General features: G+C 40.1%; 1 protein-coding gene across 4 annotated transcripts in view; it reads left to right on the top strand.

The window, feature by feature from the left end:
- Positions 1–15,002, top strand: part of LOC149212442 (auxin response factor 19-like) — a 96,050-nt gene that overhangs the window by 72,561 nt on the left and 8,487 nt on the right. For 3 of the 4 annotated variants that reach the window (XM_089391850.1, XM_089391851.1, XM_089391853.1), the window contains 2 exons: positions 12,560–14,355; positions 14,518–14,705. In XM_089391850.1, the coding sequence (XP_089247976.1) occupies positions 12,560–14,355; positions 14,518–14,705 (1,984 nt within the window). The remainder of the gene's footprint in view (positions 1–12,559; positions 14,356–14,517; positions 14,706–15,002) is intronic. The other variant, XM_089391852.1, reaches the window with a different exon arrangement.

Raw genomic sequence — 15,002 nt, 5'->3', positions numbered from 1 at the left:
AATTAGGGAGGTATTCATAATTACATATATACATAAAAATACAAGGATGAACTCAAAATGATATGATCTATGAAGAATCACAACATACACAATGCTATAGGTTAGATACTTGACCAAGGTATCTAATTAGGTAGGACTAAGGTGTGTTCAAAGCTTCAACCACTATAGGTACCATCAGGCTTTAGCTCTAACACCAACCCAGGAATCTAGTTATCGTATCCAAGGTCGGAGCTCCACAAGACCAACGATACCCTCCCTACTTCGGGATGTAAACATCATCACAGGGAGACCAAATGTCCTCCCAAGCATCTTGTCTTGTCGCTCCAAGATGTTTCACCTCTCCCTATCTACTAAATATGTAATGTCAACTAGCCCCGAAATGCTTATGAAATATTTGAACTTCTTATTTGGAAGAGACTTCGTCAATGCATCAACAACTTGCTCATTTGTTAGAAAATATTATAGCTTCATAACCTCATCCTACGCCAAACTTCTAATGTAATGATACTTGTTGATATGCGTCGTGCTGGCATGGAACACAGGGTCTTCAAACATCTTGATGCTGCTTTGATTATCACAATTTATCATGGTAGGGTCTAGTGGTCCTCCAAACAAATCTGATAGGGGTTTTCTTAACCAAATTGCTTCCTTTCCTACTTCACATGCAACAACATATTCGACCTCAACACTACTCAAAGCAACTGGATCTTTATTTCTACTCATCCATGGAATCATTGCAGATCCCGAACTGAAATAGCCACCTGTAGTACTTCTTACATCTATTTCATTGCAACCCCAATTAGAGTCGATAAAACTTGTTAGTTTAATTTCCTTTCCATCATACTTCAGGTAGTGATGAATTGTTCCATGTAGGTATCTCAAGATGTGCTTGGTAGCTATCCAATGGTCATGAGGATGCTCCAACTGAAATTGACTAAAAACTTTTACGACAAAACATATGTCAGGTCTAGTATTAACCAAGTACATCAAAGAGCCCACCAACTTATGATAACTTGTAGGATCAGTGAGGCTAGAGTCGAAACTTCTCAACTTCTTCAGATTTGTGATAATGGGAGTTGTCATAGGCTTGGAATACATCATGCCGAACTTTTGTAGCATATTGATTATATACTTCCCTTGACCAAGATATATCTCACTGGGTTTCTGCAAAAATTCCAAGCCCAAGTAATAATGCATAGGTCCTAGATCTTTCGTTTCAAATTTAGCTGCCAACATCTTCTTTCATTCTTTCATTCTGTGCTCCACACTGCCACAAATAGATCATCAACATTTAAAAGTATGATGACCGGTTCGTTCTTTACTTTTTTTGATGTAGAGGTTTGCATTTGTAGAACTTTTGACAAAGCTAATCCTTAAAAGATGGGCATCCATTCTTGCGTACCAAGTGTGGAAGAATCTAGGGCAAAGTAGTGTAGTGTGATTCTTCATTACTTGATAACAATTTGTGGAGTCTTTTTACTTTTTTTGTTAGCTTAATCTTTCTTTTTCTTCTTCTTATTAGTGCATGTGTGTGTGCTTCATCAAACTGCTACCAAAACATAAGAACAAGAACACAAGATGTTGGCTCTCTGCCAGGGCCAAAACCTCTCTTCTCTTGAGAGGAAAACCCTTTAGTGAATTTCTCTTATTGAAGCTTTTATTGATCAATGCCAAACCCTAGACCCCTGACAAGAATATCCTCCAAGCACAAGTCAAGTCCTTTCCTCTTTCTGCACCTTGTTTCCCAACACTTCTTCCAGCACTTCGTTCTCTGGCACTTCTTCCGACACTTTGATCTCTGACACTTCGTCTTCTTTCGACACTTATTTCTTCTTTCAATTGTTGGTAAGTCTTGTTATACTTGCTCTAGAAGACATGCCTTTGATGAGACCCTTCCCTTATGATGATCCCTTCACTCTCTTAGCCAACCAATGAACTTTTATGACTGTCAAGGGAGGGCTGTTATGACAACAGTGCAGCCCTAATTCTCGCATGTGTGAGAGGTACCCTAGAGAATTAGGGTCCTTTTCCTTCGCCAGAGAGACAGGCTTCTTCACTTGTCTTGAGAGGCCTTGTAGGCTTAGTTTCAAACCCAAACAACACAAGATTATGGATTGCTTGTCCCTGCTGTCATAACCGTAGATTTTCCTCCTTCTCCTCGACTGTTTCTAGCCCTAGAAACAGTCATCTACCTTCGCTGTTCTTCCTCCTTGCTTTGCTGCACCTTGGAGACCCTTTTATACTTGCTTCCCTTCAATTTATCTCGGCTACTTCCTTCGCAAATTTCAGAGATGATTGAGTGCGTTATAGAGGAGTGGACAACCTCTATATATAGAGGACTGTCCCTCCATTTAGCTCGACTTGTCAATTGTTTGCAGGCCGACTTGTCAATTGTTTGTAGGCCGACTTGAGGAATGCTTGCAGGTCGATTTGTTGAGTAGACTTCAAATAGTTTCTATGGTGGTGTAGCATGCTTAAAGGGGCTTCTTGATGGTGCCTTTGCATAGGAGGAGACTTGACTTTGCTTGTAGGTTCTTTCTTTGACTTTAATACATATTTATACATGCTGTAACATACCCTTAAGGCCTTCAACATTTCCTTTTGACTATTTGACTCACCTTTAGTCTCTCAACCTCCTTGTTTCCTCCTTTGTCAATGTGAAGGCCAACGATCCCAAGAGTTAGTTTAGTAGCCTCCTTTTTCTTGTGGATTTCGTATTCCTGTCTCCTGTAGTCAGAATGCAAATTGACCTTAATATCCAGTGATATGATCCTTAATGGATGCAGGAGCTCCAATTATGCAAGCACAATAGTTGTTTGGGCCGCTCTTTTCAACTGCCACATAGTGAGGGGTCATTGGATTACGAGACCACATTGACAACCTTTAATTAGTGTTTTACGAGGATGAGTATGTTAGATTATGATAGAAAAAGATGTGGTCTAGTCTCTATGATGTTTAAGAGGCTAAGGAACACTAGATCTCCCAAACCTAGAAAAGGTTTTGCGAGAAAAGACTTGGAGATGCCTCAATTAAATTAATTATCCACAATTAAAATATTTCCTAAGTTAGGAAAAGTGGTTAATTAAAGTGAATTAATTGAGCAAGTTTGATTTTTCTCTAGAGACTTCTATTGATGAAGTCAAGATGATTTTAGCCATCGATTGAGATGTAATCATGGTTGTTGATACTCCACATTTCAGTTCCCAATTGCATGATTAGTGTCCCAGAGGCAGAGTGAATGGGTTTCAGAGGCCAGAGGAGGTAGGACGACTTGCAAGAAGATGATTCTGGGGCTGTACAAATTTTTTGGAGGTAACCGCACGCATTTATGGCTAGGCAGTGTAAATAGTCAGGAAGTGTGAGTTGCTGGGAGAGGGCCAAACCGGGTTGTAGAAAGAGATCTGGTGTCCCCAGTTTATTTTGCTAGTGGAGATTGCTAGAGATTTCCCAGAAAGGCAAGCAAATTATTGTACTCTTGAATTTGCTAAAGATAAAAATAAAACCGTCATCTGTTGCACTGGCTTTCCCTTCGAGGTTTTTCTAGGGACAATTGTCCAAAAATAACGGTGTCAATTTTTGTGTGTGTGCATATTTTTTCAGTTCCATGTTTTATATTTTGCAACGTATTTTTATTTGTGAAGAGTGCAATTGTGAACTATTCGCTATTTGCTATAATATTAATTTACATAAGGCAAATGAACTGCACAAGTTAGAGAATAATATCTAGTTTATTGCAATCGTGGAATTTTCACATGGTATCAGAGCATAAAAGATTGGATCAAAGGCTCTGGAGCGAAGGCCGTGAGGGTTGTGTAGTTCAGAGGGAGATTTGAAGCATAATGAACTAGATCTGCATAGACTTAGCCAGTTAGTGCGAATTGTAGAGGCAACAATTCAATTTTGTTGGAGAATGTAACTCGATTCAGTCTTCACAATGACTTTTGTAATCATGACAATGTGTAAAACGAAAAAGAAATTTTATTTGTTAAAGCATGCATTTCATGTTGAAGTCTAGGTCAAAGCATGTTCTTCATGCTTCTAGGGTTTATTGAGTCAAAGAAGAAATTTGTCATGTATTATAGTACATTTGGACTTTTTGTAACAAAAGAAAATTATTATTTTTGAGTCTAGATGAGTCACTTTGTTCTCCAAGGCCAATTCGGCCCTGCCATGAGTAGTTGGCCCTGTTCGGCATCTTTCGCTCTCCTGGATGACTATAAATAGAGGATACTTCCTCCTCATTCGAACACACACAAGTAAGTTCGATCTATGCATAAGACAAGAAGGAAGGAAGAGTGAAGGACAAAAAAAAGAGAAACCCAAGGAACAAGAAGATAACTTGGATATTTGGATTTTTTCGTTCACACGTGCATGTTAGGGTTTTGTGAGTCGTGACTATAGGGCCGAGTATTGCAGGCCCAGATTGTAGACCTGAGATAGAGGGCCGAAACTTTGAGTTGGATCAAAATTTGTGAGTTTTTACCATCATTGACTTGGCAAACGTTGACTTGATTGAAGAAGACTTTTGGAGGGTTGACTTGGTGCTTGGAGGAGGTTTAGTCTTTGGGTCTTGGAGGTCTCACTTTGATTTGATTCTATAAGAAGAGAAGAATTCTTTTTGGCTTTTCCCCTGGAGGGGTTTTGCCCTGGCTTGGAACCTATATCTTGTGTTCTTCGTGTTCTTGTGATCTTCATGTATTTTATGTTTTGGTAATTGTTTGATGAAGAATAAATAATAAAGTAATAAAAGGCCAACAAATATCACAATTAATTATGAAGTAAGGAGGAATCAATCTTCATCCTCAAATATATTGATTCTCCAACAGATTTCCAGTCTAGTTCGAAGGAAAGGTTCAATTTGTCTTAGAGCAATAGCAACAAGCAGTAAAGATTGCTGGAAAGGGTTTCCGGTGGGTAGATCATAGATTTGCAGGGTAGATCTAGCACAAAGATTTGCTGCATAAGGGTTTTGCAGTTGCAAATCTGCGCAGGGCAAGGAAGAGAAAAGCACATAGAGGGAATTTCCAAAAATTCTCAGAGGGTTTCTAGCATTCCAATAGTAGGAAAGGAGGCCATAGCAGGCAGTGTGATCTACCATTGCAAGCTTCCCAGTTCGGCCAGTGCATGTTTCAGGGTCAGTAGTGCGTGCGCTAGTGCCGAAAAAGCTTCCGGAGGTAGAGAGTGTTTCCCAGGAGTGAAGCATTAGACATTGCCAATTTCCGGAAAGAGATTCCAGAGGAAAGTACAAGTTACTCAGAGCAGATTTACACAATCCATATAGGAGTGCGAGTGCAAAAGCGAGGTTGAGTTAATTGGCTGGAAAGAGAAGGAGATTTCCCAATTTATTAGTTCTTGAATTTTTTGAGTTTCACAGATATGGCTGCAACCCGTGTTCCATGGGGACGCGTCCCCCAGGGTCGGGTGCGCGCACCCCTCGCACTCGGGACGGGGAGTCTCTTGGGGGTGCGTTTCCCCACGCACCTTTTTTGGGGAGTCTCGGGGAGACGCAAGGGGGTGCGTTTCCCCAGTGTGGGAGTCTAGACTCCCCAAAAAGGGTGCTTCTGGGCGTCCCCATTCAGTGTGGGAGTCTAGACTCCCCAAAAAGGGTGCGCCTGGGCGTCCCCCTTTAAATTTGTCTAATAAGACATAAAAATTAAAAATTAAAAATTCAAAAACAAAAATTCAAAAATCAAAACCATTAATTTTTTTTTTAAAACTAAAATTAAAACTAAATAACTAAAACTTAAAAGTCTACAAAAAAATAAAAATTAAAACTAAATAACTAAAACTTAAAAGCCTAAACCTAAAAGTCATGAAAGGCAAAACTTAGTTAAAAGCTCATTTCATTTCAACCCAAAGTCATTTCCATTTCCACGCAGAGGCATTTCCAGGCAACGTTGAAATACCATTTCCATGCACAGTTGAAAGCGTGAACAATGAACACGCCCAACCAACCTCCCTGCCGCTGCTGCTGAGCCAAGACTCTAAGCTAGTTGCCTTGCATTGCTCCAGCCCGCTGTTTGCCTGAACGTTGAGACGCTACGCTGAGGGACGGTGAGCCGAGTCATTGTTGTAGAATGATGAACGATTGAATGATGAATGATATCGATCAATGTATTTGAATATTTTATTATTGATTTTTATTTTTGTTTTTCGAATCTCATGGTATGTATGAATAATAATTAATTCAATAATGAGACTTGTCACTTGAGTATGTCATATGAATGATGTATGTATCAAAATGAATGATGAGGATGGATCAATGATTCAAATTTCAATTGTCTATTTAATATTTTTATGCTTTCATATTGAACAGTGAACAATGAATATGAACTTCAATTATATATATATATATATATATATATATATATATATAGATATATAGATAGATAGATATATATATATATATATACCTCGACAACTCCCCGCACCCCCGAAATTTCCCTAAAATTTGAGGGTACTCCCACACGTCCCCCCTGTGCGTCTCCCCGCACTCGCGTCTCCCGGCACCGGAGTCTTGGTGGAACATTGGCTGCAACAAGAATCAAAGATCAAGACAGGTTGGATGGATCCTCGAACTTTGGCATCTGGAAGGCAAAGATCCTATTCCGTTTGGATGAGCATGGTCTGAAGGAGTTTGTGATGGTAGTTTTAGCTGTACCAACATATCCTATCTTGTTACATGATTACAGCAAGTGTGAAAACTCGTAGATCTAACATTCTTAGGAATCCTACTACAACCGACTGAATCTACTTCTCCTAGATTTTAAATTATGTTACAAACTTATTTCAGATTTCTTCATGAAATATTGAAGCAAATCACTGAAGCAGCCTACACCAATTAAATATGATTTTGAAACATAGAAACTGAGCAAGGAAAATAGAAACACATAGGACACAATAATTTTTGGACAAATGTCCTCAGAAAAACCCAATATGGGAAAACTGGTGCAACAATTCTCAGGGTTTTATTATTATGCAGGAGAAAATCTGAGTACAATTCTCGGATGCTCAACTAGCAATTCGATACAGAAAGAATATTGAACAAAAGACTGGTGAAATGATCTCACCCAGTCACTGGAGAATCAATGACTGATCCTTCTGCTTTGGAGGCTCTACATCACCCTAGGCAGTTTCTGCGTCACCCCTCCTGGGTCTTACGTTGCCTCTCATTTGGATCTTCTACTGGCTAAGAAATCGACCTTCTACCTCCCAGTCTCACACCTTGGCTTTCGGCAACTGAATTTCGACTTCCCTCAGCAGGAACTCGACTTTCCCTTAAGGACTGCGCTGCCTCCGCGTCAACACTACGTGGGTCAACGTCAACCTTCCTCTGGACGTCTTTTTGTTCTCCCTCTGCCTTGTACTCTTAGGAAATTCCCTCTCTCAGATTCTCACTGCCCCTCTGCTGTAAGATCTCCTAAATCGATTTTCCTCCTGAGAACTTCTCACTTCAGAAAATCGATTTTCTCAATCTCTGTGTGTTTTCCAAATGGCCCTTAAGCCCCTTCTTATATCTTCTTGTTGTACAACCAACGACCTAGATTAAATCATAATCAAAGGCTCATATCGTTTTGGCTTGATCCATGGCTTTTTCTAGAAGTTTCACCCCTGATTAGATTAATACCCATTGATATTTTATTTTTCCTAAGTTTAGACTTAGGAACCCCATTAAAAATATTAATTATTTTAATAAAATCACTTCTGGGTGGAATTTCTCAAAACGCTTTCGGGGTTCTCTAGAATACCCATGGCAAGCTTCCCTACAAAATTTGAGGCTTAGAACACATTCGATGCTACCCCAAATCAACAAGAAAGACGTGGCTAAAGCCAAAAGGTTGGTCCTCGATGAAGTATGGGATCATATTGTCTCGCATATTGCAAAGAAGGGAACTGCAAAAGAGATGTGGGATGCCATCAACAAGATGTAATAGGATCCTTTCGAGAGTCGGAAGATGATTCTCAAGGAGAAGCTGAGGACGGTCAAAATGCAGAAGGGCAAGAACGTAACGTCCTATCTCACCAGAATTCAGGGAGTCAGAGATGAACTTGTAGTAGTTGGAGAGAAGCCAATAGAGGATGAATTGGTGCGCACAACTCTAAACGGGCTTACCAAGGTGTGGCAAACCTTTGTTTAGGTGATCACTAGATGGGATAAGCTACCAGATTGGAAACGCTTGTGGTGTGACTTCACTTAGGAGGAGCTAAGGCTTAGTCACATGGATGGTATGACCAACAGTGGTGGCAAGGGATCGAATGTAGAGAAGGAGGAGGAAAACATCACTTTGGCAGGGAAGGGAAAAGGGAAGAAAGGTCCCAACCAAGGACATGACTCTAAAGGAGACAAGAAGAAGAAAGACCCGTTGAGGGTCAAGTGCTTTGGATGTGGTGAGCTTGGTCACTACGTCAGCCAATGTCCGAAGATTAAGGATAAGAATGGGAAGCAAATAACAGCTTTGGTAGAGATTGATGGTTTGTCTGCCAAATTCGAGGATGAATTCGCTATGTTTGCAACATTATCCAAGGAGGTCTAGATCTAGCCAAGTCGGGCTTGATCAATAGATCAGATCCAGTTGTTGTGTGTTCCTCATTTGGATCATTACCTTTGCTCGGGAGCCCATAAGTAAAAGTAGCAAAAAGGATCGAAAGGTCAACAAGGTGCAGTCAGTTACTTGAGAGAGTGCAAAGCTAGTTAGGCATAATTAGATACTGAGGAGACAGTTGTAGAGCCAATTGTAGTGACTTAGCAGATCTATGAAAGATCAGTACACACAGGTGTTCGCTATGTTTGCAACATTATCCAAGGAGGTCTAGATCTAGCCAAGGCGGGCTTGATCAATAGATCAGATCCAGTTGTTGTGTGTTCCTCATTTGGATCATTACCTTTGCTCGGGAGCCCATAAGTAAAAGTAGCAAAAAGGATCGAAAGGTCAACAAGGTGCAGTCAGTTACTTGAGAGAGTGCAAAGCTAGTTAGGCATAATTAGATACTCAAGAGACAGTTGTAGAGCCAGTTGTAGTGACTTAGTAGATCTATGAAAGATCAGTACACACAGGTGCAGTGATGGCAGTAACACAAAGGCAGGAGAAAGTTAATGCGAATTGGCCAATTGTAGAGAGCAAGGTGCAATTCTATCCAGGGAGACTCCACCACAAGGGCATCAATAGTGTGAGATTTGAGTAGTGTAGTGGAAGCATAATTTGGTTCAGCTACAATAGGTAGCAGGTGAACCAGAGTATGCGCAATAGCTTGGTGGACAGTGATTACCAGAGTATTTTCTTCACAGTGATTTCCATTGACAAGAAGTCAGATCAGCTAGAAGATGTGAAGGAATAAGTTCACCAGAGGTATCACAGATGTCAAACACCAACAACGTGGAGCAATTCAACTGCAACATGTTCCCACAGACCAACGGGTCGCTGATATACTCACGAAGGCCTTGGGGACGACAAAGTTTGTCTACTTCAAGGAGCAGATGGGTATAATGGAGAACACCTTCCTCACTAAGAGGGAGTGTTAGATTATGGTAGCAACAAATATGTGTTCTAGTCTCTATGATGTCTAAGAGGCGAACATGAGATCTCCAAAACCCAAAAAAGTTTTCACGAGAAAAGACTTGGAGACGCCTCAATTAAATTAATTAGCCATAATTAAAATATTTCCTAAGTCTAAGTTAGGTAAAGTGGTTAATTAAAGTGAATTAATTGAGGAAGTTCGATTTTTCTCTAGAGACTTCTATTGTTGAAGTTGAGACTCCAACTAGAGATTATAAGAGCAGGTTGAAGGGTTTGGAGAAAACATCAGTTGTATTGTGAGTAGTTCGACTACCTAGTTGCAAGTATTCAATAGGGGCACAGTTGAAGCTAGGGAAGCATCAGAGATAGAGGGATCTGCAGAGATTTGAGAGCAGGAGTCCAGAGGAATTGTCCTCAGTATTTTCCAGTGGCCGAGAGACAAGAAGAGGAGACCGAATTCATCTTCAGAGGTCGCTATAGCTAGTGTGAGTAGCCAAATTTCCCAGTGCGATTTGTCGAAGGAGTCACATTTTAGTTGCCAGTTGCCGGATCATTGTCCTGGACGTAGAGCGAGTGGGTTTTAGAGGCAGAGGGAATTAGGATGACTTGCGGGAAGATGATTCCAGGGCTATACGAATTTTCTGGAGGCAGCCGTATGCATTTCCAACAAGGCAGTGTGAATAGTTAGGACGTGCAAGTTGCTGGGAGAGAAGGATAGATCGGGTTATAGAAGAAGATCGAGTGTGTCTAGTTTATTTTGCTAGTAGAGACTATTGGAGCTTTTCTAGAAGGGCAAGTCGATTATTGTATGCTTGAATTTGCTGAAGATAATAATAAAACTCTCATTTGCAACATTGGTTTTCCCTTCGGGGTTTTTCTAGAGGCAATTGTTCAAAAATAATGGTGTCAATTTTTTTTTTGTGTGAATATTTTCTTAGTTCCAGTTTTTATATTCCGCAACGTATTTTTATTTGTGAAGATTGCAATTGTGAATTATTCGTTATTTGCCGTAATATCAATTTACAAAAGACAAATAAACTGCACAAGTTAGGAGTATAATATCTAGTTAATTGCAATCGTGGATTTTTCACAGAGTACCACCCCAGGGTGGGGGGGGGGGGCGAACTCAGGGATACACAAAGGGAAACGTTTCTCAATGTGGGGGATGTGTCTCCCCAACAGGGGTACTTGTGTGCACCCCCCCTCAAAAAGGGTTGGATGTCCCCCCTGAATTTTGCTTGCAAACAATAATTTATGAGTGAGGAAGTCTAATATGTAACCCTATGGCCCTACTAATGCTGTGTATTTAATGGTAATGCTACTTAAATTTTTAACATTGCCATTAATTGACTTAGGATGTTTGAGAGTGGTTATGACCTCATTGGGTTTCATATGGTGAAAGTAGAATGTTATATCCCACTCAAAATCCAGTAGACTTAACAGTTTTCAGGATTGGGGGGATTGCAACGTTTCCATTGGATTCCATCATGTATGAGGGTATGGAACCAACATTTAATCAAGAGCACCAAGCCCTCTATGTACCTCAGTGTTGGTGGTATTGATTATTGAACTCCTCTGTCATGACCCTAGTAAAATTGTACCTATCACTCAAACAAAATTGCATGCTATATATATGAGGAACTTTGCATATTTGTTTTGATTATTGAACTCCTTTGTTGTGACCCTAGTAAAATTGTACCTATGACTCTAACAAAATTGCATGCTATTTATATAGGAGGGAGGACTTTGCATAGTCGTGTATAATGGTTTGGATTCATATGGATGCACATGAAAATTTATATATTTTTTTCTTGTCAAAATTTGAATATTTATGTATTTTTTGGTCGACTGGTTTTTTTTGTCTGTTTTCCCAGTTCCCAGATTTGCGATCGGTTGATTTGATCAACAGTTTGGTTCTGATAACATTGGTTCATTGTTCATTTTTACTTTTAACTTTTGAGTCTTGACTGTAGATACCGATAACTTGAGACCAAGTCTTTGACTCACCTCCTTTTATTATTTTTTGAGTTTGAGTAATTTCAATTTACTATTCCAGTATCCAGACTTTAGCATCTACTATTTTGCTTAGTACTAGTCAGATTCTATAATGGTGAATGATGAATTTAAATCAATGTTGCAAAAGTCGGGCTCGGGAATAAATCGGGAAGGGTCCGAAAATTGTAAAAGTCGGGAGAAAAATGAAAAAATCAGCAAAAACTAAGCAAAATTTAAAAGAAGTACAAAAATTCATTTTTCTTTCAATTTTGAAAAACTCATTAAAAACTCAGCCAATAAAATTGCTTAGTTGAAAACTCGTGATTGGCGATTTTATCGGGATTTAATCCCGATTTTGGTAACAATGATTTTAATTAATGTATACAATATTTTACTATTTCTATTTCACTGAGAGAGAGAGAGAGACCCCGACATCCCCCTGCCCCCCCTGACTTTCCGTAAAATTTGGGGGTGCTCCCACACGTCCTTGTGCGTCCCCCTGTTCCTATGTCCCCCATCCCAGAAACTTGGTGGAACATTGCCTTTAATCCTTTTGTAAATCCTTTTAGTTGGGGCAGAGGGTTGAGATATCACAGCCCCTCTGACATAATTGAAGCACCATCTTGCCTTTGGCCTAGCCAATTTTCCTTTGGGGAGGAGGGTTGTTGTAACACTCCCCTTCCAATCTTCGTCCAAGCCCCTGCATTACATTTGTTCCACCCTTTGCATGGCCTGTCACAAGGTTTACACCAAAATATTAAAAGAGACTTCGACCAAGATTTACTAACAGGCCTGAAGCTTAATCTGATCCTCTCGGAAAAAATTCAATGCTGAGTACTTAGTCCTTTAAATAATTACATGATCCATTCCGATCACAAATGAGTAAATTGAACATTGTTAAGTTTTGTATCGGATACCTGTTGTATAATTAAGTTTTGAAGATTTATGCTTCATCTGTTATTCAGATTGCAATATTTGAGTAGTTTTGTTTTGATAATTTGTATAGTTTGGACTTTCATATTTAAATCTTTAATGCAATTGCCTTTCAGGGGAGGAATCAGATATTGAAAGCGCCACCAAAAGATCTTCACCCTGGCTTAGGGAAGAGCATGATATTCTGGACTTTCAACATCCATTATCCGTTTTTGGTTTAGAGCCATGGATTGGCATGCAACAGAGACATGACGTGATCAACCCAACTGTGCCGCTTGATTACCATCGTCCTATTGCTGGTTCTACTTCAGAGGTATTTAGAAGCAATGATGCATGTAAAGAGCTCTGTGCACCTCAACAAACTTCACAACCTCGTGAAATGCAGCATAGTATTCCGCAGCAACAGGAATATCAATCACAATCTCAAGTCTCTTGGCAACAACTACAACAACAAATTCAGCAGCAGCAGCAGCAATTGACATCCCAGCAAATGGTGCTGCAGCAGCTGCAGCAAAATATTCCTCTACAGCAGTTACAGAAGCAAGTGCAACAGAACCCGATGCTGCAACAGTTACAGCAACAAAACCCAGTCCTGCAACAGTTACAGCAGCAACATGTACTGATGCAGAAGTCACAGCAACAACACACATCACTACAACAATTAAAGCAGTTGCAGCAATCTATACCAGAACTAAAACAATTTGAGCATCAGCCGCTGCAGCAGTTACAGCAATTGCAACAGCAACAACCATCTCTGCTGTCACAACAGCAACACCAGCAGCCTATGCCATTGCCTTCACAGCAAAAAATATTGTCCGTGCAACCAGAGCAATTACATAATCAGCATCAACCAAGACAGTCTCCTATGATGGGTCAATCTTCAGAAAATCACCTCCATAACCAGCAACTACAACTAGAAAAATCAATTCTGCATCAGCAACCAGCACAGCAGAGCCTGCCACCTGCTCAACAATTACAGAATCGGCAGATAGGACATCATTCTCCACCAACACAACATGGCCACAAACAGTCTGTGGAACATCCTCTTCATGACCATCAGCAACTGCAACCACAATCTAGCCAATTGCATGAATTAGAAGGCCAGTTATTGCATCCATTGTCCACTCGATCTCATGCATCTTGTAACTTGTCAGTGCCAACGAGATCTCAATCTGGATTCACTGACTCTGATGTTTCCTTTTGTTCCACCACAGCTCCTGTGAACAGTTGTCCATTGCAGAATGTCCTCACTAGGGCACAACCTGGTGGAATTAAATTAGAGGAAAAATCTCATTATTCGAACATGTTGAGGCCTGCACCAGACAATACACAAGGTGCAAGTTATATCTCAAACCATATTTCTGAACCTTTGGTTACTTCTTGGTTTACTTCTAACAAAGAACCAAGTCAGAATGAGTTGCGAGCTATACCGAATTTTCACTCGGGTGAAATAGATACATCGTCTTTTGGGTCTGCAATTTCTATGATACATGCTAATGCTGCTGTCCAGCAAGGTTTACCCACATTACCAAACACATCTACATCCTTTTGGTTTGGAAGTACTTCTCAGGATAATGAGATCCAGGCTGATTCTCGGAATACTGTTTCCTTTGGTGCTAACATAGAGAGTTCTTTGGCTGATCCTTCCAATTCAAGCCCCTTGGTAGCAAGGGTATTTAATGGAGTTAAGGATGTTCCATGCCAACTCTCTGCTGAAAGCATGATGTCTACATTAAGTACAGGCAAAGATGTTCAACCACAAATTTCTTCTGCTGGCATGCTCAGTCCCCATTCTTTGGCTGTGCAAGACCTTCCTGACAATTCAGATGTTGCAAGCACTGTGGAAGACAATACTTTCTTACAGAAAGGGCCACTTCAACAATTACCTCCACCTGTGAGAACATATACTAAGGTTAGTTAATGTTCTAGCACTCATAATGCTTTGCCATTTGATTGCTTGATGCTTGCTGCTGGTTATTACATTAAGAGTGATTATTTCAACTAGACATTTGGAGAAGTTAGTGTCTATTCTAAGTTGTTTTCTTAATGTTGGAGGTGTGACTTTGTGCTGTAGGTATACAAGCTGGGGTCTGTTGGAAGGTCTATAGATGTTACACGGTATAGAAATTATGGTGAACTTCGTCAAGAACTTGCTCGTATGTTTGGCATGGAAGGCCAACTAGAAGACCCTACTTCAAGTTGGCAGCTTGTCTTCGTGGACCATGAGAATGATATTCTTCTTGTTGGAGATGATCCCTGGGAGTAAGTCTTCTACCTGCCGTCATGCTCTCTTATTGCTCTCTTTTAGTAAACTTCCTGTCATACACACTTTTCAGGGATGGGTTATACAGGATTAGATTTAGAATGGAAGAGGAGTTATGCTACAACATAATTTCCATGGACGATCTAAATCATTCATTGTGAATTAAAATTAGATCATAAAACACCGAGTGATCGTGTAACACACTTTCTAACCAAATACTTTTTTAAATGCTGAAAACATGGTAAAATGTCATACTACTGAGAAACAGTAAGTAGTTTATTATTTAACAAGAGTGA

Source organism: Pinus tabuliformis, chromosome 1_1 (assembly GCF_031772625.1).
Source record: "Pinus tabuliformis cultivar Carrire ecotype Pingquan chromosome 1_1, CPIR1, whole genome shotgun sequence".
Classification (NCBI taxonomy): Eukaryota; Viridiplantae; Streptophyta; class Pinopsida; order Pinales; family Pinaceae; genus Pinus; species Pinus tabuliformis.
This window is presented reverse-complemented; position numbering and strand designations above follow the sequence as displayed.